Source organism: Oncorhynchus tshawytscha, linkage group LG15, assembly GCF_018296145.1.
Source record: "Oncorhynchus tshawytscha isolate Ot180627B linkage group LG15, Otsh_v2.0, whole genome shotgun sequence".
NCBI lineage: Eukaryota > Metazoa > Chordata > Actinopteri > Salmoniformes > Salmonidae > Oncorhynchus > Oncorhynchus tshawytscha.
The window spans coordinates 35,008,415-35,034,269 of record NC_056443.1 but is presented as its reverse complement, the minus strand read 5'-3'; the positions used below and the strand labels follow the sequence as shown (position 1 = coordinate 35,034,269).

General features: G+C 41.1%; 1 protein-coding gene across 4 annotated transcripts in view; it reads right to left on the bottom strand.

Moving 5' to 3' along the window:
- elavl2 (ELAV like neuron-specific RNA binding protein 2) overlaps positions 1 to 24,854 on the bottom strand; it is a 51,955-nt gene extending 27,101 nt beyond the window's left edge. For 2 of the 4 annotated variants that reach the window (XM_024373898.2, XM_042298483.1), the window contains exons 1-2: positions 22,476 to 22,644; positions 6,404 to 6,494 (exon numbers count right to left, since the gene is read on the bottom strand). In XM_024373898.2, the coding sequence (XP_024229666.2) occupies positions 6,404 to 6,475 (72 nt within the window). In that variant the 5' untranslated portion in view covers positions 6,476 to 6,494; positions 22,476 to 22,644. Of the gene's footprint in view, positions 1 to 6,403; positions 6,495 to 22,475; positions 22,645 to 24,411 lie in introns of those variants that run through there. The other 2 variants (XM_042298482.1, XM_042298484.1) reach the window with 2 other exon arrangements.
- Between the last annotated feature and the right edge of the window lie 1,001 nt (positions 24,855 to 25,855).

Below are 25,855 nucleotides of genomic sequence, written 5' to 3'. Positions count from 1 at the left end.
AGTTACGTTGGCCCTGGTCAAGACTTGTCAGAAATAAATAAATCCTTCAAATTTTAACTAACCCATCCTTCAAATGGTATCTCAAATATGAGACAGAGGCGCATCGACTGCCTTTGAATAAGTGTAAAGTTGTTAATGTTAAAGGAAACCAAAATGGTTACTGCAGGCTGCGGTCCATTCCTCTTAGAGGCCAATATGAGAAACTCTTCATTTGTAATGTCAAGCGGATATCAAGCTGGCAGAAAACACTGATCAACTAAAGTGAGATTCTGCACTGTGGTAGGTTTGCACAATAGGTTGTTTGCAACTAAATGTTGACCAAATATCGCTATTGAGACTTCCAAAACAAACTTGGGTGAACTGTTAGAATCATAGCAATGAAACAAGTATATGATTGGAATAGTGTTTACCAGGGGACCCTAGTGACCCTAGTGAAATTCTCTTCCCATTCCTGTCTGATTCAGAACATGTGGTAGCACAAATATGCAGATCTAGGTATACCACCACTGTATTAGAGCTAAAGTTTCCTAACCAGAATTGCGTGTGTGTAGCTTGCTAAGACTAACTAGCATTTTGCAGATAGCAATTTGGAAACTAACAGTAATCTGCCGGAGAACTGGCACCTGTGCCTGCCTGATTGAGTGACAGGGAAAGGGGGATACCTAGTCAATTGTACAACTGAATGACTTCAACTGAAATTTGTCGTCCACATTTTGCCCAACCTCTGAATCAGAGAGGTGCCGATGGGCTGCATTTCTACATTGGCAGTAGAATGGCCTTACTGAAGAGCTCAGTGACTTAATGTCGCACAGTCATAGGATTCCACCATCCCAACAAGTCAGTGTCAGGTTTCTGCCCTGCTAGAGCTGCCACGGTCTACCGTAAGTGTTGTTATTGTGAAGTAGAAACGTCTAGGACAGGGCTGCCCAACCCTCTTCCTGGAGATCTACAGTCCTGAGGGTTTTCAGTCAACCATAATTTAGCATATCTGATTCGGCTAGTTAAGGTCTTGTTGAGCAGCTAAATTAGTAGAATCAAGGTGTGTTAAATTAGGGTTGGACTGAAAACCCACAGGACAGTAGATCTCCAGGAAGGTGGTTGGGGAGCCCTGATCTAGGAGCAAAAACGGTTTGGCCGGGAAGTGGTAAGCCACGCAAGTTCTCAGAGTGGGACCGCAAAGTGCTGAAGCATGTAAAAACAGTCTGTCCTTGGTTGCAACACCCACTACCGAAGTCCCAAACTTCCTCTGGAAGCAACATTAGCACAAGGACTGTTCGTCGGGAGCTTAATGAAATGGGTTTCCATGGCCAAGCAGCTGCACACAAGCCTAAGATCACCATGCTAAGCATTGGCTGGAATGGTGTAAAGCTTGCCGCCATTTAACTCTGGAGCAGTGGAAATGCGTTCTCCGGAGTGATGAATCACGCTGTACCATCCGACACTGACAGACAAATCTGGGTTTGGCGGATGCCAGAAGAACTCTACCTGCCCCAATACATAGTGCCAAATGTAAAGTTTGGTGGAGGAGGAATAATGGTCTGGGCTTGTTTTTCCATGGTTCGGGCTACGCCCCTTAGTTCCTGTGAAGGGAAATCCTAACGACAGCATAAAGACATGTTAGATGATTCTGTGCTTCGAACTTTGTGGTAACAGTTAGGGAAGGCCTTTTCCTGTTTCAGCATGACAAAACCAGGTCCATACAGAAATTTTAATTAACTAAAATCATTTTACCTTTAACTAGGCAAGTCAGTTAAAAGAACAAATTCTTATCTACAATGACGGCCTACCGGGGAACAGTGGGTTAACTGCCTTGTTTAGGAGCAGAACGACAGATTTTAATCTTGTCAGCTCGGGGATTCATTTACTGGCCCAACACTAACCACTACGCTACTTGCCACCCCAAAAGTGACATACTAGATGGTTTGTCGAGATCGGTGTGGAAGAACTTGACTGGCCTGCAGAGCCCTGACCTCAACCCCATGGAACACCACAGGGATGAATTGGAAAGCAGACTGCGAGCCATACCTAAACTCCCAACATCAGTGCCCGACCTCACTAATTCTTGTGGGTAAATGGAAGCAAGTCCCCGCAGCAGTATTCCAACATCTAGTGGAAAGCCTACTCAGAAGAGTGGAGGCTGTTACAGCAGCAACGTGGGGGGACTAACTCCATATTAATGCTCATGATTTTGGAATGAGATGTTCAACGAGCAGGTGTCCACATACTTTTGGTCATGTAGAGATGGATATAGATACACGCACACCAAGAATAAAAGCAACATGTAAAGTGTTGGTCCTATGTTTTATTAGCTGAAAGATACTATAAAAATGTTCCATACACACAAAAATATTATTTCTCAAATTTTGTGCATAAATGTGTGTTTGCATCCTTGTTAGTGAGCATTTCTCTATTGCCAAGATAAACCATCCACCTGATATGCCACACCTATCAAGAAGCTGATTAAACAGCATGATCATTGCACTGGTGCACCCTGTGCTGGAGACAAAAGGTCACTAAAATGTGCAGTGGTCTCACAACACAATTTCACAGATGTCTCAAGTTGAGAGCAATTGGTACAATTGGCATGCGGACTGCAGGAATGGCCCCCAGAGCTGTTGGATGATCATTTCATGTTCATGTCTCAACCATAAGCTGCCTCCAATGTTGTTGTTTTTTGAGGATTTGGCAGTACGTACAACTAAAAACGCACAACCACGTTTAACCAAGCCAGCCCAGGTTTCTGGCTACACCTGTGGGATCGTCTGATTGGCTGGGCCTGGTGTCCCAGTGGCTGCACCCATGCACAGTTGTGAAATCCATAGATTAGGGCTTAATGAAATTTAAAATTGACGAATTTATGTATATGAACTATAACTTGAAATTGTTGCATTTATATTTTTTGTTCAGTATGTATGCATACAAACACTGCATACGGAAAGTATTCAGACCTTGACTTTTTCAACATCGTTAGGTTACAGCCTTATTTTAAAAACAGATTAGTTTTCCCCTCAATCTACACAAACAATGACACCAAACACAGGCTAAGAATTTTTTGCAAATTTCTATACATTTTTTTAAAAAAACAACTCAGTACTTTGTTGAAGCACCTTTTGCAGCCTTGAGTCTTACCAGGTATGACGCTACAAACTTGGTATACCTGTATTTGGGGAGTTTCTCCCATTCTTCTCTGCAGATTCTCTCAAACTCTGCCAGGTTGTATGAGGAGCGTCGCTGCACAGCTATTTTTCTCAAGAGACATTTGGTTGGGTTCAAATCCGGCCTCTGGCTGGGCCACTCAGGGACATTCAGAGACTACCCACTCCCGTGTTGTCTTGGCCGAGTGCTTAGGGTCGTTGTGAACCTTCGCCCCGTCGGTGGTCCAGAGCACCCTGGAGCAGGTTTTAAAAGAACTCTGTACTTTGCGCCGTTCATCTTTCCCTCAATCCTGACAAGTCTCCCAGTCCCTGCAGCTGAAAACCATCCCCACAGCATGATGCTGCCACCACGCTTCACGGTACGGATGGTTTTGGCCAGGTGATGTGCGGTGCCTGGTTTCTTCCAGATGTGACACTTGGCATTCAGGCCAATTAGTTCCAACTTGGTTTCATCAGACCAGAGAATCTTGTTTCTCATGGTCCGACAGTCCTTTAGGGCTCCCGAGTGGCGCAGCGGTCTAAGGCACTGCATCTCAGGGCTAGAGGCATCACTATAGACAGCCTGGATTTTAAATAGGGTACCACAACCGGCCGTGATTGGGAGTCCCATAGGGTGGCGCACAAGAGAGGCAGGTTAGGCAGGATGAGGCCGTCATTGTAAATAAGAATTTGTTCTTAACTGACTTGCCCAGTATATATATATATATTAAAGTGTTTTATTTAAGGTGCCTTTTGGCAAACTTCAAGCGGGCTGTCATGTGCTGTTTACTGAGGAGTGGCTTCCATTTGGTCACTACCATAAAGGCCTGATTAGGAGAGAGTTACAGAGATGGTTTTCCTTCTGGAAGGTTCTCCCATCTCCACAGAAGAACTGTCAGAGAGACTATAGTTTTTTGGTCAATTCCCTGACCAAGGCCCTACTTCCCCGATTGCGCAGTTTGGCCGGCCAGCTCTAGGAAGAGTCTCGGTGGTTCCAAAATTCCATTTAAGAATTGAGGCCACTGTGTTCTCGGGAACCTTCAAATGCTGCAGACATTTTTTGGTACCCTTCCCCAGATCTGTACTGCGACACAATCCTGACTGAGCTCTACGGACAATTCCTTTTACCTCATGGCTTGGTTTTTTGCGCTGACATGCACTGTCAACTGTGGGACCTTCCAAATCATGTCCAAAACAATTGAATTTACCACAGGTGGACTCAAAGTTGTAGAAACATCAAGGTTGATCAATGAAAACAGGATGCATCAGAGGTCAATTTCAAGTCTCATAGCAAAGGGTCTTAATACTTATGTAAATAAAAAGGTGTTTATTTTTCATAAAATAAAACTTTAAAAACCTGTTATCGCTTTGTCATTATGGGTTAGTGTGTGGATTGAAGGGGGAAAAAATATTTCATCCACTTTAGATTAAGGTTGTAACGTAAGAACGCACTGTGTGTATACATACAGTTGAAGTCGGAGGTTTACATAAACGAGTTAACGTGTTTCAACCACTCCACAAATTTCTGGTTAACAAACTATACGTTTCGGCAAGTTGGTTAGGACATTACTTTGAGCATGACATAATTTTTCCCAGAAAATGTTAACACAGATTATTTCACTGTATCACAATTCCAGTGGGTCAGAAGTTTACATACATTAAGTTGACTGTGCCTTTTAAACAGCTTGGGAAAATTCCAGACAATTATGTCATGGCTTTAGAAGCTTCTGATAGGCTAATTGACATCATTTGAGTCAATTGGAGGTGTACCTGGATGTATTTCAAGACCTACCTTTAAACGCAGTGCCTCTTTGCTTGACATCATGGGAAAGATTTTTTTTTAAATCAGTCAAGACCTCAGAAAAATAATTGTAGACATCCACAAGGCTGGTTCATTCTTGGGAGCAATTTCCAAACGCCTGAAGGAACCACGTTCATCTGTACAAACAATAGTATGCAAGTATAAACACCATGGGACCACGCAGCCGTCATACCGCTCAGGAAGGAGACGCGTTCTGTCTCCTAGAGATGAACACACCCTGGTGCGTAAGGTGCGAATCAATCCCAGAATAACAGCCAAGGACCGTGTGAAGATGTAGGCCTTGAAATACATCCACAGGTACACCTTCAATTGACTCAAATTATGTCAATTAGCCTATCAGAAGCCATGACATTTTCTGGAATTTTCTAAGCTGTTTAAAAAAGGCACAGTCAACATAATGTATGTAAACTTCTGACCCACTGGAATTGTGAATTTAAAAATCGGTCTGTAAACAATTGTTGGGAAAATGTCCTAACCAACTTGCCAAAACTATAGTTTGTTAACCAGAAATTTGTGGAGTGGTTGAAAAACACATTTTTAATGACTCCAACCTAAATTGTATGTGAACTTCTGTTTTCTGATAGAAATGGGGCACTATTTGACAAAATTGCAAGGGTGTAAATATTTTTGGCCACGACCGTATATATAGTAATGATTGGGGGGGTGTAATTATAATTTTAAAGGGGGGGCATACCACAATATTATTTTGGCCGAAATATCGCTACTTTGACTCAAAGGATTGATTTATTTTTTGCTAGGTTGCGTTAGCCAGCGCTAGTTGGCAGTAACTTCGCCAAAACTCAGGTATTTTTTCCATCCTGTAGCTTGTTCTCCATCTTTGTAAATAGTGAGCTATCATTTTCTCAGCATTTATTTCCATGACTGATCAAAATCACATGTGTCTGCAGCAGACCTAGTGAGCGATATGTTTGGAACATCAAATCACAATACATAAAGAAAATCGCAAAATATATCCCATCGCCACCTAAGTATCGTGGCGTCCCTGGCAATTCCCAGCCCTAACGGACCGTGAAAATCAGTAGGTCATCTCCATCATTCAAGTCAGTGTTGTGAATACAAATACAGTTGCTAGACTACAACTGTGAAAATACTGGGACTACAAAAACAAAAAAGTGCAAGGGGATAGGATGTCATACTTCTACAAAAAAAAACTACATCTCCCTACAAGTATTTCAAATGCTATACATTCACAGTCATTATCAAAGTGACCGTTTTAGACCATACCAAATGGACAGACTACCACAAGTTTCTCGTAACCAAAGTGGAAAAGCAACCGTAAATTAGCCTAATATTGAACACAAAAGACATTTCTGGCAAAATTGGTGAGAGCTAGTCAGTCCTTGGTATGGCCTGACACGATGAGCATTTAAAAAAATATATATTAAAAAAATTGGCCCAAATGAATTGAAGATGAAGTGCAACCAACCCCAGTCCAAGGCTCTGTCGCCCACGAACCACTTCTAAGCAGAGAAGCCACGTCGCACAGTCTGACTGCCATGTTAGTTTGGAGTTGCCGTCTGCAAATATGGGACACAAGAAGCACTGCATGTTAGATTCAACGGAACAAAGGGGGGGGGGAATCACTTCATTGTTGGGAGAGGGGAGGTCATAATAAGTAAGTCATCTTTAGGAAGGAGCAGAAATGAAACGGGAGGAAATATCTGTAGGGAGTCAGAATCAAGAAAGAAAAGAAGAAATCAGGCCACGCAAAACAGGAACAACAAGCATGAGTAATGATAATTAGTTGAATGGATGGGATGCGTCAGAGTAAAAACCCATAGAGTTGCACAGTACAGCTTACATCTGAAGCTCGCCCGATATAGAGCCACTGCTTTTTATTATGCTGACATTCACTAACCAATGATCAAGTAGCTCACAAAGCACTTAAAAGCACCTCCCCCCCAATCTGATGTCATTCAAAATTACATTTTGCTTGATCACATGAGACACATTGGGCTACAGTCAGGTCTTTATAACCCTAAGCCAGGTTATAACCACAACAAGTCAGGTAAATCTAAGCCTTGCTACATCAAAATCACTAATAATCAAAGTGGATACGTTTCGTCACAGTCTAAGTCTGAGGAAGGTCCAGTTCACCCACAACAAAGCATGACAGATCTCCCTCTGGAGACGATGGTATTAAAAATATATATATATATATATTTTTTTTAAAAAGCTGTAATCAAACGGAAGTTGTAATCAATCACCTAGTTGAAAAAAAGAGAAAATAAACCGAATCTTTAACTGCCATAAATGTAACCAGAAAACAAAGCTAAGCATGACTTGGGAAAAAGAAACCTCTCAAAGCAGTGGAAGTGTTAAATCACTGACACCACCCCCCCAAAAAAAATAAATAAGAGGCAACCATTTCAAAGGCTGTTACAGTTCATAGAATGAAAAAAACACATTTTAATTGGTCAATTAAAATGTATTAATTAGGTCCCAATCTATGGGATGTCACATGACTGGGAATACAGATATGTATCGGTTGGTCAGATACCTTAAAAAAGATAGGGGTCAGCTGGATCAGAAAACAGTATCTAGTGTGACCATATCTCATGCAGCGTCACACTTCCGTCGCATAGAGTTGATCAGGCTGTTTGTGTCTTGTGGAATGTTGTCCCCCTCCTCAATGGCGGTGCGAATTTTGCTGGATATTGGAGGTAACTGGAGAAACGCCGTCGTGGGCGATGATCCAGAACATCCAAAACATGCTCAATGGGTGTATGAGTATGCAAGCCATGGAAGAACTGACATTTTCAGCTTCCCGGAATGTTGTACAGAGTGCGACCTTGGCCCGTGGTTCACCATGCTGAAACATGAGGTGATGGTGGCAGATTCAGGACGTCAAGGGATCTTTGTGCATTCAAATTGCCATCGATAAAATGCAATAGAGTTCATTGTCTAGCTTATGCATGCCCCATACCATAAACCCACCATGGGGCATTTTCTTCCACAATGTCGACATCAGCAAACTGCTCGCCCACACGATGCCATACACGTGGTATGCGATTGTGAGGCCGGTTGAAGGTACTGACAAATTCTCTAAAACGACATTGGTAGAGAAATGAACATTCAACGGTGGACATTCTTGTAGTCAGCATGCCAATTGCACGCGCCCGCAAAACTTGAGACATCTGTGGCATTGCATTGTAACAAAAACTGCACATTTTAGTGCCCTTTTATTGTCCCGAGGACAAGGTCCACCCCCTGTGTATTGATGATGCCGTTTAAGCAGATTCTTGATATGCCACAGCTGTCAGGTGGATGAATTATCTTGGCAGCGATAAACTAATGTCACATTTTTAGGGGAGAAATAAGCTTCTCGTTTGTCTGGAACATTTCTGGGATCTTTTATTTCAGCTCATGAAACCAAACCCATTACATGTTGCGTTTATATTTTTGCTCAATGTACATGTATCAAGTGCTACTCAGTTTAGTGCAAACATGCAATCAGCACACATGGGCTCTTATCGTGAAGTCACTACCTTTGTGACTAATAAAACCAATGCAGAAACACCGTCAAAATCCTAATATGTTACAGTTATGTCTGAGCCCTGATGACCAGCACGTTCTAATTTACAATTACATGTCAATATGATGTTTGAGATAATGACAAGTCAATTAATGTATGCATTTCTGCAAATATGAACACAAGACTAAGCCCCTGTGTTGCATTTTAAAATCAATATTTTATTGGTAGGAACAGGACTGTTTGAGCTCTTGATGTCACAACTGCAAAATGGTTCGATACTCAGGGTAGTTTAATAGACAAGAGAATCTGCAGCCCACTCAAATACATGCACAAAAGTGCAATCCAGAAGCAATGTTGCCACTGGCAACAGACCGACTTTGTACTATGAAAAGACAACTTGTTTTGAAACAAATACACTTTAAATCAAATGGTTTATCGTCTCCCCATGAATTCCAATAGTCACTTATGTTTACTTAGCCAGACAAAGCTGAAAAGAGTAAAACACCTTCAGTTTTACCCATGACTCTTAGCGCCGTACATCATAACCCACATGATGTACCTTAACACATCTCAATTGAAACAAACCTTTCTGTATTTACCCATTGGCTACAAGTGTTCGAGGAAGATGACAAATTATTGAATTTTGATGAGACAAAACCAAGCTAGCGTGCTCTCTTGTTAGATAACTATAGTTGAACAACAGGTTAAAAGGTTAAGTTGTTAGACGGCAGCATTTCTAATGAATATTTAGAGTATTATCACAATGCATGTTTCCCCTAGATTTATGTTTCAGGCAGTCAAAAAAAAGCCAAAGCCAGCAACCAGGACAGTCAACCTAAAAGCAACAGAGTATGCCAAACCTCTACAGTGAGGCAACATCAACAGGCTTTTAGGTAGTAATGTCCCCTCTACCAAGGTCAATGCTGTAACTAAACTAGGGCTCTACAGCTGACCGCACAGAATTACACAGCTCTTTACAACAGGAGTGGCAGTCACAAGGACACCATAATGAGATCAGTTAAGTTGAACATGGCGGGACTAGAATTATTTCCAACATGGTGTGTACTCTGGCTTTTCTGCTCTTAGTCATGCTTGAACAGCCCTTCATCTGACTGGTGTGGCTTTTATCATTAAATGACAGCCCTTCAGATGATCAAAACAATGGATTCATTTCATTTTTCATCTCCAGACCAAATATCAATGTAGGGCCTACACTTCACCTCAAGGTTAATAATACATTGAGTCGTTAGAATTTATAAAAATTAAAAAGTTGACTGTCAGAACTGGCTGGTTTACTGAAAACACCTTTGGCCATGTAGTGTGTGTGTATGTGGAACATCCCATCGAACGGCTCATTACAAAATCACGGGTATAAATATGGAGATGGTCCCCCCTTTGCTGCTATAACATCCCCTGAAGAGTGGAGAAGGCTTTGCACTAGATTCTGGAACATTGCTGCAGGGACTTGCGTCCATTCACGAGGTCGGACACTGATGTTGGGCGATTAGGCCTAGCCTGAGGTCGGCGGTCCAATTCTTCCCAAAGGTGTTCGTTGAAGTTTCGGTCAGGGCTCTGTGCAGGCCAGTCAAATTCTTCCACACCAAATCGACAAACCATTTCTGTACGGACCACACTTTGCGCACGGGGGGCAATGTCATGCTGAAACAGGAAAGGGACTTACCAAAAACTGTTGCCACAAAGTTGGAAGCACAGAATCGTCTATAATGTCATTGTATGCATGCTGTTGCGTTAAGGTTTCCCAGTCACTGGAACTTATGGGCTCAGCTCAAACCATTATTCATCTGCCACCAAACTTTACAGTTGCCACGATGCATTGGGGCAGGTAGTGTTCTTCTTGCATCAACCAAACCCAGATTCCACTGTCCCAAAGTCGAATGGCAGCGAGCGTCACACCACTCCAGTCGACGCTTTGCATTGTGCATGGTGATCTTAGTCTTGTGCTTAGTCTTCCATGCTCAGCCATGGAAACCCAATGCATGAAGCTCCCAACAAACATTTATTGTGCTGACGTTGTGTCCAGACGCAGTTTGGAACTCGGGTAGTGAGTGTTCCAACCGAGGACAGAATTTTTACGCGCCAAACACTTCAGCGGTCCCATTCCGTGAGCTTGTGTGGCCTACCACTTTGCGGCTGAGCCGTTGTTGCTCCTACACATTTCTACTTCACAATAACAGCACTTATGGTCGACCAAGGACGCTCTAGCATAGGGGGGGGGGCATTTGGCAAACTGCCTTGTTGTAAAGGTGGCATCCTATGACGGTGCCACATTGAAAAAAGTCTGAGCTCTTCACTAAGGCCATTCTACTGCCAATGTTTCTCTTCGGAGGGCATGGCTGTGTGCTTGATTTTATACACCCGTCACCAACGGTTGTGGCTGAAATAGCCAAATCCATTCATTTGAAACTTCACAAGAGCTCCATCTCATCTCCTAGGTTGACAGAAAACTGCCTTCACTCTTGCTGTAGCCTCTGCAGAGTCCAACAGCAAACTCCTCCTCCACATTTACTGGATTGGTTGAACAATGCAGAAGAGAACCTCCCCCTCCCTCCCCAATGTAATGGCTGGAGCGGAATCAAATGCATCCACCACAGTTTCCATGTGTTTGATACCATTCCATTATTATGAGCCATCCTCCTCTCAGCAGCCACCACTGAAACCTGGCTGATTTGTTAAGAAATAAATCCCATCAATAAATTTAAAAAATATATTAAGCTGAGAATACCAAGAAAATCAGGTTGTAAAGTTAGGCGCCGCTACCCCCCCCCCGGTCCTCAACATCTTAACACGCACCGTATTCACAGCAGTCTAGGATCAGATTAGCCTTTCAGATCATAAGAACCTGATCCTAGTTCAGCACTTCTGTGAAACACTGAATACAGGGCCCTGATGTGTAAAATAATGTAACAGGTGAAAGGTGAAAACCCATAATGCTTTCATACCGGTCAACCTTTTACAGGTCAGGGCAGATGAGAACAAGGGAATGAAGTCCATTAACATATCAACTCGCTCTCCCCTAATAGAATGTTAACATTACTTCCCAACAAATCCAACAACAACAAACAAAGCCTAGTCTCTCCAAATTGGGCCAAAACAGACAACAGTGCCACCAAACACCCAAATGTTGAGGGAAGACTTGCTTTGTCACCTCCCATTCTTAGCGTCACCTTTAATTAGAAGTACAAAGTATAAACATTGGCCATTGTCCCACTGGAGACAATGCTACAAGGCACGAATATTTCATTTAGATAAACACTTAGAAAATGGAACTTGGCAAGGCTCTGCCTCAAAATCTGTCCCAGTACAGGCTTTGTGCATGTGCAGCCAACCAGCAGCCTCATCCTGGCATTTGAGCATGGTGCATCTTGTCCCCCTGGAGGCCTTGCTGAGCAGTTCTTTAAAAAATAAAAAGCAGTTTTTTTAAACCAGTGTGCTAGGCTAAACCCATCCACCTCAATTTTACCTCAGTGAGCAGACTCCCTATAAAAGACTCATTAAAATGCAGCATGCTTAGTTACTGGTTCTCTTGAATCCCACAACCCTTTTCACACAGGGGGGGGGGGGACTAAGCACATCATGAAAAGCAACACCTGGCAAAGACTGTAGAGAAAGCTTAATTTAAAAAGGAGTAAATGTGTCCATTTAAATAAGGTGAAAAGATGTCTACCTCTGTCACTCTTACTAGTCAATATTTCATGACCAGCTGCCTTTAGAACCTAAACATACTGGCTCGGTCATATTTTCATACAAAGTTAGTGTTGCACTACTGAAATCTGGAATCTGAAATGTCGTTTCAGTTAGTCGGATTACCTACCTCTACTTAAGGGGGGGGGGGTGCAGGTTGTCTCATTGATTAGTGTCCAGGCTAATTAATAGGGTTCAGAAGACACTTTGCTGGGGTGTTTGTAAGAGGGAAAGACAGTCTACTGAATGAATCATGCCAGTTAATCAATAGGAGACAGTGGGACAATGGCGTCCTGTGGATGCTGCAATCCCTCTGAACTCTCGATTAGCTCCAAACGGATTGCTTTCACAACAGCATTACAGTAAAAAAAACTTATTTTTCTACCCCTTATTAAAATGCACTATAAAACTAGTGAAAATATGACCATTTCAAAAGACTTCACTGAGTTACAGTACATAGAAGGAAATCAGTCAATTTAAATAAATTCCTTAATCTCTATGGATGTGACATGGCTAACACAGATATGCATCCGTTGGGTCACAGATGCCTTATTTATTTATTTTTTATTTAAAAAATTAAGTAGGGGTGTTGATCAGAAAACCAGTCAGTATCTCATGTGACCATTTGCCTCATGCAGCGCAACACATCTCCTTCGCATAGAGTTGATCAGGCAGTTGATTGTGGAATGTCGTCTCACTCCTCTTCAACGCCAAGTTGATGATATTGGAACACATTGATCCGGAGCATCCCAAACATGCTCAAATGGGTGACATATTCTGTGAATCTGCAGGGCACAGAAGAACTGGGACATTTTCAGCTTCCAGGAATTGTGTGCAGATTCTTGCGACATGGGGCCGAGCATTATCATGCTGAAACATGAGGTGATGGCGGTGGCTGAATGGCACGACAATGGGCCTCAGGATATGGTCAGGGTCTCTGTACATTCAAATTGCCATTGATAAAATGCAAATGTGTACCATTACCCCAGCATTGGGCAATCTATTCACAACATTTACATCAGCAAACCGCTCTCCCACACGACACCATTCAAGTGGTCTGCCAAAATTCTCTAAAACAATGTTGGAGGCGGCTTATTTTAGATAAATGTCTCTTCAATTCTCTGGAAACGTTCCTGCAGTCAACATGCCACTTGTACGCTCCCTCAAAACATGACATCTGTGGCATTGTGTTGTGTGACAAAACTGCACATTTTAGAGAGTGGCCTTTTGTCCCCAGCCCAAGGTGCACTTATGCAATGACTGTTTAAAATCAGCTTCTTGATATGCCACACCTGTCAGGTGGATGCATTATCTTGGCAAAGGAGAAAAATGCTCACTAACAGGAATATGCACAACATTTGAGAGAAATTATAAATTGTGCGTATGGAAAATTTCAGCTCATGAAACTTGGGATGTCGAGCTTATATTTTTGTCTAGTACACACACACACACGTGTAGGTGGTGACTAATAACAGATATGCAGCTTTAATTTCCCCCTAAGAATAGGCTCATTGTGCACGTGATGCTTTTTTTTTTATGACAAAGAATTCTACCACTGCAGAATTACCAACTACAAAGAACTGCTACTAACATGAGAATCAAAAAAAAAATGTAAAGGTGGCAAGATTTATTACAGCCTGTGATTCAATGAAATAAAAGCATTTACAGAAATAACATTAGTGCCAACAAATACTTACAGGTTAAAGTTCATTAATAAAACTTTAACTAGAGCTGCAACCCAGTGTTTTCCATTAGAGCCAGCCTTTATGTGGTCAGACTATATTCCCCGACTTCATATTAACTTAGCTACTTTTCATTTAAAAAGTTTAAAATTAGGATTGTCCGTCGAACGCTCTCAAGCTAGAATGAGCGATATGCATCTTCTCGCGATCTGTTGATAGGATAGGAGCCTGTCGAAGCAAGCAATGACAGGGAAACGCAGTCTGTCCTGCCTCCCGGGACAATTTGTGGGTGTTGTGGTTGGTTGCAGTTGCAGTACAATTTCTTTACACGGAGGAGGGGGGGAAAGCATGACGCTAGTGAATTTGCACATCCCATGTAATGCAAGTGGTACCGATGAATCTAAACCCACTTAGCCCAAATTGTTGACACGTTTTATTTTGCACGTGGCATACAGCCACAGAGTTGTGGCGCAGTCTATTTTTGTCCTGAGCTTTGATTGACAAGTGAACAACAAGTGTTGACTCATTTTTTAAAAAGGTGTCCGATTGGATAGTCTCTCTCCTACGCCCCTTTTTCCATTAAAATCCTGCAATGTGGATGGATATATAATATTATAAACTGGGTGGTTCGAGCCTCAAATGTTGATTGGCTGACAGTCTTAAGCTCCTTAAATTTGCATATGCTACTGGTAGGCCTAGACTTGTTGGCGATTACCTGCTAAAAAAACAATATGAAAACATTTGAAGATCGCAAATCATCACTGCAGGAACAATAGGTAGTGGAGAGCCTCATTCCAAATATGACCATTACGGCCCTCACGGAATCAAGGCATTGAAACAGGATTCAAAAGTTTTTCTCTTAGTAGGGAACCAACTAAATGGACTGAAAATTAACTAAATTTGCCCAAGTGTATCATAAAACATTAACAGAATGCATCCATGATTCATACTTCCTGCAACTTTCTCAAGAGGCAATGAGAAACGTCGCCGTCTACGACGCTCTCGTCTCCCTCTGTGTAGCCGTTAGCGATGACGCTAGTGAAAACAGGCTAACCTTCTCAAAATGTTAACGACAAAGTAGCCTACGCTTACCTGCCAGAATGACGATGATTATTTTAAAATCAATCTAGTGGGTACTTGCTTTGTAAACTCGACCATTAAATGTGCGCTACAAAACACATCGCTATACAACAACAACTGCCTCTCGCTAAATGTGAATTATGAATGTTAACTACACCCATAAATCTACATTCATCATATTTATCCCCAGACCTTCAACATGGTCTCCTGGTTTGAACATTGTGGACAAAAAAAATATTTATATATTTGGGAAAAGCCCAAGATAGAATCGTGCAAAAACTGATTTTATAGAGCCGTACCGAATGAATTTATTAAATGTAGGCTACATAACACCATAAATATATAATAAGACCAGGGCTCTAAATAAATAAAAACGTGGCACTGATACTCCCAACAAAGTAAGGAACACCAAAGTAAGATTTATTTTTATTGATTGAGATAACTACAATTCATATAGGCCCAATAAAGGATACTTTTGAAGCACGTGGTGGGCTAGAAACTAATGTGTAACCCTGTAAATACATGTATTTATTATAAAAATATAAAATGTCATCGAGATTACCAAGTCATTTGTGGACTATTAGGTTGCTAAATTGTGTAAAAGCACCATTTCCTGTTGAGATGCCATTACATAGAAAATTGTACACTGTCTCTTTAAGAACATCAAGTTCTCGCTGTGCCCCCAAATGTATGGATATACTGTTAAGGTTACCAGGTTTAGCTAGTTAGCCAACGAGATAACACGACTGAACAAAGAGGAAACAAATGGTGAACGACATCGACGCATGAGTAGTTTTAGAACAGCCCACTATGTAAAAAAGCAGTCCCAGTGAGCCGCTATAGGAAGTTTAAAAAAAAAAAATGTTGCGCTCTGTAATACAGGTCAGACCTTTTGACCTGGTTGAACTAGAAGGAAACCATCTTCACTATAGTAATGGAGCGACCAAGACGCTAACGACTCGTCTCTAGGGCACTCAACACTACAGCGAATCCACATTACAACAATCATCATCTGGGAGACTCTTTCGCACAGCCCAAAATAAAAAAACTCCTGGTCACAAAGCAAAATATCTAGTTGCATATGCGACCAAATTTGTGGCACTTTAGACCACTGCTTAAGACTGAAAACCCTTTCAATTTAAACATTAATTTAATTTTTCAAGATAAAGGCGGGCCATTTACGCAATTTGTTGTTTTAAAACCTCTTGAAGCTAGGGGGCACTATTTTTGTGTTTGGAAAAATAACGTTCCCAAAGTGAAACGGCCTATTTCTCAGGACCAGATGCTCGAATATGCATATAATTGACAGATTAGGATAGAAAACTCTAAAGTTTCCAAAAGTGTCAAAATTTGTCTGTGAGTTAAACAGAACTGATATTGCAGGCTAAAAACCTGAGGAAAATCCAATCAGGAAGTGCCCCTGTTTTTGAAACACCTCTGTTCTTATGCATCCCTATTGCCCATTTAAAGGGATATCAACCAAATGCCTTTTTCTATGGCTTCCCTAAGGTGTCAGCCTTTAGACATAGTTTCAGGCTTTTATTTTGAAGAATGAGCGTGAACGACCACATTGCGTAAGTGGATAGGTGGGGGCTCTCAGAGTGAGTTGTGCGCAAAAGAGAGAGGCGGCCATTGTTACTCCCGGTCCTAGTGAAAAGCCAACTGTCCTGGTTGATATATTATCGAATACATATTTGAAAAACACCCTGAGGATTGATTATAAAAAACGCTTGACATGTTTCTGTGGACATTATGGATATAATTATTTTATGAATATTTTCTAGCAATATTATTTGACTGTGGCGCTATGCTATTCAGCGTTGCTGATGACAATTTTCCCGGATCCGGGATGGGTGGTTCAGAGAGGTTTTAATAGATAACATGAACAGTGACAATTCATATCTTGCAGTAAAAACTGTAAATAGGAAAATCAAGAAGACAGGTTTAAATGTTCTCTTAGAAAAACCTGGTAGCGTATGAGCCAGATAATTCCACTACACGAGGCAGTTCAGAGTAAAGAGCGGAGCATGCTGTGGGAAAAAGGAACCTCACCTTCCACACAAGCCACATCAAATCAAGGATTTTTTAGATTTTTTAAAAGAAATATGAGCAGGTACAGCAAATGCAGATTAAGGCAATTTTCTGTGAACAGAAAAAAAAAAACTTTAATGGATTTAATATTTTCTGTTTTTCAGATTGTGAAAAACAGAGTAGCCTAATCACATCTCTGGTGAGTGCTTTGCAATGACCACTGACTGACATCAGTGAGTGCATCTAGTTAGTGTACAAATGCATTGTACAGAGTTGCAGATATTAGCAGTAGGTTTTGCACTATTAGTGTACACTGATAACGTAAGTCTACTTGGGTATGTGAGTTAAAGGGATAGTTCAGGATTTTGGCAGCGAGACCTTTTATTTACTTCTTCAGTCAGATGAACTCATGGGTAACATTTTTTTCATTTGTCTGTGTGCAGTTTGAAGGAAGCTGCTAACTAGCGTTAGCGCAATTGCTAACTAGCGAAACCACCTCCTAATGTCCTTCATACTGGACGCAGACACAAAACCGTTATGCACGAGATCAGACTCTGGGGGAAGTAGATTAAAGGGCTTAATTTGCCTGGACTAAGCAAGTTCAACAGCGTTCCATGTTCTAAGTATACAATATTTCTGAAAGAAGGTTTCTGAATCAATGCTGATGCGAAACAAACATCTGCTAACTAGATAGTCAGCCACCCACCTCAAAGTGACGGCAAAACCAGCCCCTCAGTGTTTCTCAGCTAAAATGACAATATTGATCTCTTAGGACTGCAGTTAGCACTTCATGGAAGGAGCATGCAGATGCACAGGCCGTACTAGACTACGGGAGAATCATAGTTTTGTGTTGATAAGGTCAGGGTGTTCCAAAGGGCCCTTTTCAGTGTGTGTGTGTGTGTGTGTGTGTGTGTGTGTGTCCTTGAACATTAATGCATAGCACTTCATCACTTACAATGAGCCCTGACATTTCTTTTGTTCACGTCACAGGAGTAGCTACTCTACCACCACAAATTGGCTAAGACAACCAAGCCACACACACGACTCTTGCTATTACAGCACTGCAATAGTTACAGAAATGGCACCTTTTGAGAGACAGGACTAAGAAAATACGACACACACACGTAAAGTGTTGGTCCCATGTTTCATGAGCTGAAATAAAATTCTAGATATGCTAGATACGAACAAAAAAAAAAAGCATATTTCTCTCAAAATGCTCAAATGGGTTTCCATCCCTGTTCAAGAGCATTTCTCCTTTGCCAAGATAATCCATCCACCTGACAGGTTTGGCATATCAAGAAGCTGATTAAACAGGTGCACCTTGTGTTGGGGACAATAAAAGGCCAATAAAATGTGCAGTTGTCACAACGCCACAGATGTCTTAAGTTGAGGGAGCATACACCAGAGCTGTTGCCAGAGTTTAGAATGTTAATTTCTCTACCATAAGCCGCGACCAATGTTTTAGAGAATTTGGCAGTATGTCCAAACGGCCTCACAACGTTAGACCAAGTATAACCACGCCAGCAGAGGACATCCAAATCTGGCTTCACCTACGGGGGCGGGGGGAGGGGCCCACACGGACAGCTTATGAAACTGAGTATATCAGTCTGTAATAAAGCCCTTTTGTGGGGAAATACTCATTCTGACTAGCTGGGCCTGGCTCCCCAGTGAGTGGGCCTGGGCTGCACCCCTGCTCATTCATGTGAAATGCGTAGATTAGGGCCTAATGAATTTACTTCAATTGACCGATTTCATAATAAACTTCACCTCAGTATAAAAATAAAAGAAAATTGCATTTATATTTTAGTTTAGTATGATAGAAAAAGACACCTACTTTACCCGTAGAAAATATTTCCTTTAAAATTAATGTTTTCTGAAGTGGCACCGACTGTACAGGGAAAATAGCTATGAAATGGCCAGCAGTCTGGAGCATGATTGGTTGTTAGAGCATATTGCACTAAGCTTCATAAGACCTTCCCAGATGCCATTCAAGTCATACCAATGCTGTCAAAACAAATATAGGAGCCCAAAAAAATGGAAAACCTCACTTATGTGCAGGCCAATCTGTATATATATATATTTATTTTCATCTTTCCTAACATAAAACTCATATTTGCCAAGAGAACAACTTGACGTTGATAAATGGAGAGTTAAAACATTTCTAGGATAATTCAATTGCATTGTGGGTTAGAGGCAGGGCTGGGTCTGGAAGGTGTAGGTCCTTTACAATTACATTCAAGTAGAGAATCAGACTTGGGGAGGGGGGGCAGAACTTCTACTTAATAAGCTAAATAATTTTACAAGCAAGTAAAACATTCTATATATTTTTTTTTAAGTAAGCCCTAGGAGTTCTACTTGGGTGTGTGATGTAAACATTGATGGGAAAAAAATAAAGCTATTGCTACCTGCTTTGACCACTGCATTAGAAGGCAGAGAAGTTTACTCATGGCTAAACAGCATCTGCTTCATTTTGGGGGGGGGCAACCACATGCCATGAGTTGAGGGAGGTCTACCATGACGCAGATACAGGTCCAAGGACACTGCGGCTGCTGGCCTTGGGTAAATGACCTGCACCCACTGTGGGGAGGGACACCTTGTGGCCAACATATAGCACGAGGGCATGAGCCCCACATACCATCTACACCACAGGACTCAACCTTCACTGCAGAGAGAAAGAAGGAGATAGTGCTTCTACACCTGCATTGCTTGCTGTTTGGGGTTTTAGGCTGGGTTTCTGTACAGCACTTTGAGATATCAGCTGATGTACGAAGGGCTATATAAATAAATTTGATTTGATTTGATAGAGCTGGGACCTTTATTTATTTTTTGCACCTTTTCTTGTTTTGACCAGTGGCGATTGTAACACACGTCCTTTAAAAAAAAAAACACACATTTTGAAATTGTTCACATAAAAATGGGCAATTTTTGAACAGGAACTCGTTTTGAATTTTCAGGAGAAACATTCAGCTGGAACCAACCACTGTAAACTAACCCATTTCTCTTGACAGGGCTGCACACTGACATGGCCTTTGGAAGTTCACTCACTCTCATGCGCTTTAAGCGTTCTGTCAGCAGTCTTTTATTTAGAAAAGGCTAAAATGTCTGGGCTCAAAAAAAAAAAAAAGCAAGACAACCACTCGTAATCCCCTCTTATGTCCCTCACAGCATCTGTTGAAATCATGTAAGGAACATGAGATATATGAGGAAGGGAATTGCCCAAACAGCATCTTAGGCTGATGAATAACAATAGCAATTCTTAGAAACTTTTAGAGACTTGCAGGAAAGATTCAAAAAGAAACTAGCTCAATTTATGTTCCCCGAACATCAACTTAAAAAGAGCAAGCAAATTCTAGTTTCTATTTACCAACTACCACCTTGCCAATGAATTATTTTAAACCTAGTTTTATTTTTTTTCTACTTTGTCCTAAGCCACTATTTCCACAAACTCAGTCTTCAGGACCCCAAGGGGGTGCACATTTTGTATTTTGCCCTAAAACTACACAGCTGATTTAAATTAAAGCTTGAATAGTTGATTACAGGAATCAGCTGTGTAGTGCTAGGACAAAAAAACAAACAAAAAAACACAAAAAAAGTGCAACCCTTGGAGTCTGAGGACCGAGTTTGGGAATCCCTGGCTTAGTGTGACAATATTGTTCAGGGAGAAGAGATGAGACTTGAGCTAGCTACAAGAGGGAAGCACTGAACCACACCCTCACGCCCTCCCACCACCCCTCCCTACAAGACCAGAGAGGACACATGAGTCAGCAGCCTCCTAGTAAATATTCACTGGCCACGTTTCCAGTTGCTGCCTTGATGATTCGTAATCTATTCATGACCTTCTGACTGATTACTCACTGCAGACTGCCTACTCACTGGAAAACAAACGCCTGAGACAATGCTGAAGCATCGACAGACACTGCTTGTTCAGTACCCAAGGCAGATAACAACCGTGAGCACTAGGGATGCCAACTGAGTATTTCACTGGTCGAACTATAAGAAGACCAATAAGTAACAGAATCTAACAGAAAATTATAAACCACTAGATGAAAAGTTGTTTCCCCATGTGTCCGTACACCACTTTCATGAGAGGTGTGGACAAATGGTATAACAAGAGTGAACTAATGTATAAATACAGTAATAACGCGTCTTAGATTTTAAGAAGTTTAGACATTGAACCCAGTTATTTTCATGTGCTATTTCTATTCAAGCATATTCTGATTGGAGGCCGTTTAAGATTAATTATAAACTAGGTGGTTCAAGCCCTGAATGCTGATTGGCTGACAGCCGTGGTATAACAAAACCGTATACCACGGGTATGACAAATAATGTATTTGTAACGCTCAAAATTACATTGGTAACCAGTTTATAATAACGGTAAGGCGTTGCGTCATGGTATATTAGCCATATACCACACACCCTCGTGCCTTTTCGTTGTATTAAAGCATCCATGTGAGGCGTCAACCTGGAACACAGGCCTTACAATAACATGAGGGTGGGATGCATAATGTTATATTTTAATACCATAGCTAGCTATAAAATATTGGAAGTTCGAACCAATCAGAACCAGCATTTACCTCAATAGCTGAAATATACCTCAATAGGTGTGCGCTTCACGGAGATGAATGCCACACTGCATGCAGGGAGACGAGAGCTGCCATTACAATTAGTTCATCTTTGCCACCTGCGTTAATTGCTCGAGTTACAAATGTGCTGACCTCGCGCTGCATTACCAATCAATCGTCTCCTACATCGTGTGCTATGGGTGAATATATGCACCCGTGATTTGTTATCGCGAGTCTGTGCATATAAACTAGATACAAGTACTAATATTAAATGTATTGACTGTGTGACAAGCCAACTCGTGGGTACACATCTTGACATGAACCGCATGACAATCTGCATGCCGGTATAACGTTACTGCATAGCCAGCAATTGACCCGTGGCTAATTAAAAACACGCTGCCTGTTTCAAATGGCCTTCAACGAAGCAGTAGACAGTCAACCATTTCAACCCAGGTCCCTAAGCCGACCGGTCACTAACATACATTATAGCACTGCGTTGCCTATCAAATAAATTAACCAGGTAACTAAACCCGTGACTGAAATTTGTTTAACTAGACTAACAGTAAGCAGGTTAACTAGTTAACTAGTGTAGCCACGTCGTTAATATAGTCTACGGCAGCTAACGTGACCTATTTAGTTAGCTGGCATACATTGGTTCACTTTCTAAATGTTAGTCGGCTACAATGGACTAGCTACCTGGACCAGTACAAAACATTGACTTAACAACAACAAAAAAGGGCAAAAACATCATGCATGTGCAAATTGTAGCCGGCTGACGTTAGAAAGTGAACCAATACAGACTGTGGATAGCCACGCTAAGATGTCCCTGCAAAAGGTTGGCTCACGACTACCAAACCAAACTAGCTAGCAAGCTTTAGCATTTGAAAGAGCATGCAGTTTTCTTTAGTAGTTTTTACGGATTGGCTTCTTCGTTGGATACAGTAAAATATTATTTACAGTTCTTACCTTGGGTAATAAACACAGTTTTACAACAATTTGTATACTTGACGAAAGTCCATGCAACTAATGACCGGTCCTTCTCCAAAGTTTGCAAGGTCGAGAATGGTTGGACAGTGGCGGGAACGTAACCATCCTAAATAAAGCGACAAGATAGGCAGCCAATAGCAGAGTTATCTTACTTGGATTTGTAGGATTTGGAATATTCCACTTGTCAATCAGCCCAAATAGAAGGGAGGCACATTTTAATTTGCATCAGGTGCATAGACCATGGGTCATCCAGGTCAAGGTTCCAGACAGTAAAAGAAAAACATGTTTGTTTTTTTATATTCATGAATCAAAATGAAGACCCTGGAGCCTAGTGCAATGCATTGTTTATTTTTTGCCCTCATGTTTTTTGTGTGTGTTTTTTTTTTTTTACAATTTGAAGTTCCTTCTGTTTGACTAATTGAAGGGCCAATCTGCAATAGCAAACAACAAAGCCCATTCCCGCCACTGTTTTGGTTAACAGCTGAGGAATTCTTAGACAGACTCAATGGATAAAAACACTGACCCTCCATGAAATTCAAATTATAGTTTAAACCATGTTGAGGTTATAGTGTTTGTTTACAAACAATAGTAAACAAATGTATTATGGGTTCTGATGGGGTACCACAGTTGATCTAAGGGGAATGTATCAATATTAAATCATCTATGGCTATATAATTAATTTAAAAGTTAAAATTGATGTATCAATCTCAGATTGCCCATTTAAAGCAGGGTGCAGGTGAAAGGATTGGGGTACTTTTAATTATGCTTTTAAAATGGATAGAGCCCTTGAAAAGTCCCACCACTGCATCTCTGATTTACAGCCTTTTTTTGAAGACATCACAGGAAGATGGTGGCACCTTAATTGTGGAGGACCGCTTCGTTGTAATGGCTGGAGTAGAATGATTTGAAATACATCAAAACACATGGGTTCCATGTGTTTGATGCCATTCCATTCTCTCTGTAACCAACCATTATGAGTGAACCTCCCCTCAGCAGCCTCCTTTGGTAGACATCCACCTGAATGTGAGTCTTCGTGGTGCATAGGCTAGTCTCAGGTAGTCTGGGTTTAAATGCAAATCGCACGTGAATTCGCAAGCAAAATGTTTCACACCTTAGACCTACATCATCGATTCTTCAATTAATTCCAGGGCCTGTTTAAAATAGCCAATTCAAATCGTATTGTCAAACGAGTGAGTGCATAAATTACATGTGTTTAGTTGTATTTATCAATTAGTGTATTTAGAGATTAATGCACCAAGTTTTAAATCGATGAAGCAGGCAAGGCTACCACCAATCCATAGTTGACCCAAAAAAAAAAAACTATGGCACTTTTTTGTCGTGCAGTTTAGACCATAACCTATCCTAGTTACGTAGGATAGGGTCTGGGATTGCGACCCTAATCATGTAAACTGGTAATAAGATAAATAGCCATCCATGTGCAGAGACCGGCTTACTTATCAGTAAATGTGTCACTCCCATTGTATAGAAAAGAAGACTACAGAATATATAACCAGTTTAACCAATACTATTGAAGACAACGCGCTGCCTATAGCCTATCAAATGCATATTGTAGTATTCACACTCGTGGCTTGGTTACCAATAAGACGTGCGAAACCCAAAGATTCGCGTTCACCTGACACACATAATGTAGCTTGACATGGGTAGCAAATAATCTAGGCGCAGATGGATTGATCTAATCGAGATATTCATATTTATGCATCGCAATTCTACACAATTCATCTCTGAAAAAAAAATAGACCACAACAAAAATGTAACTGGAACATTTGGCTATGGTTCTCATGCGATGAGAGTGCAGTCTACGATATCAAACAATAGCCTACAATCATATTGTTATAAAACTTGGAAGTCACAAAATATCGATTTCACATAGGCTAATAATGAATAAATGTCTTACCGTTTCTACAAATGAAAGTTACGGACGTCCTTAGCCAAACAATCTCTTTAAAAATAGAGAATGAAGAAGACACTTGCAAATAGGCTATAAAAAGATGAATTCGGCCTTTCTCTTAGTTCAAACTTGGAAACAGAAATCAACACATAAACAAGATAAAATGATTAAATTAAATATTTATTTAACCAAAATACAGAAATGAGTCCCTTTCAGCCAATGGATTAAATAAAATCAAAATAACTGAAGAAATAAAATGAATCAAATAATTAAAAAAGCTGGCTTCTGCCTGTCTTGCTCTTTACAGGTTCACCACACAAATACGCGACATCACTAAGTGAAAACCAATGTAAGGAGGAGGTTGTCTTTAAAAGGAAGATAGTCCTGTCAGCAAATATATAGGGCCGTATCACAGCAACGCTATACCTCTCCGCTCTCGTTGTTTCATCCATTCAACCTACACACACGAGCACGCATGCACGCGGAAGTATACCCGGAGTAGCTCCGTCCACCGTGATACATCGAGGTGCCTGTATGTAATTGGCTATAACGCGTCCTCGTCGGGCTTCTCATTGGTTCTATTTGATGCCATTCAAAAAGATCAATTTTTTTTTCCTTAATATGGAATTTGATGTCTAACAATACTGACTTGCCACATAATATCTGGCACGCAGGAATGACAAAATGTCTTGCTTGATAATTAATTTGTCGTGGATTGAACAGAAAAATACGCTTTAGAATCTTGCCGTTTTATAGGTTACAGTAAGATCCTTTACCTATTGAAAGAGTCGATCATGCAAGGACACATTTCCAACACGTGGGAACGTATTTTCAATTGAATGAAGTAGGCTATAATCTAAAGCCCCTCTCAACTTTTCGTTATTCGTTGAGGCATCTAAACTGCCAATTTGAAAAGCTGTGAAGTAAAGTCAATATAGCCTAGTCTACTCCGTGTGCCATAGGTCTACGATATTAAAATGCTATATCCTACAGATCTTTACTGCACATTATAAAAGCCAATATGTTGCACCAACGCAAAATAGTGTGTGGAATAAGAGGCATTGCTGTCGTATTTCCATGCACACCGCACGAAGAAATCCTGAAATCGGCATTCAGCCCCACAGCTTTCAGCACCAAGGACAGCGAACCAGAGTTCTGACAGAGAACACGAGGTTTTCCTATGCGCTTTGTACTTCCTTAGCGGGTGTAGACATTTCGCCTACTGCTTTCCCCACAGCGTTTTAGCTATGTTATTCATAACAAGGTGTACGTAAGCGTAAGCATTACCCCAGTACAAGTAGAAGTCACGTTTTCAAAATATCTACATGTTGAATAGTGGATAGACCTACATTGTGCATCATCAAAAATGGTATGGATAACTAAACTGTGTGTGGAAACCTACATAACCTATAATAGGTTATTGCCCCCAAACAACAGGTCCAAGACCTGT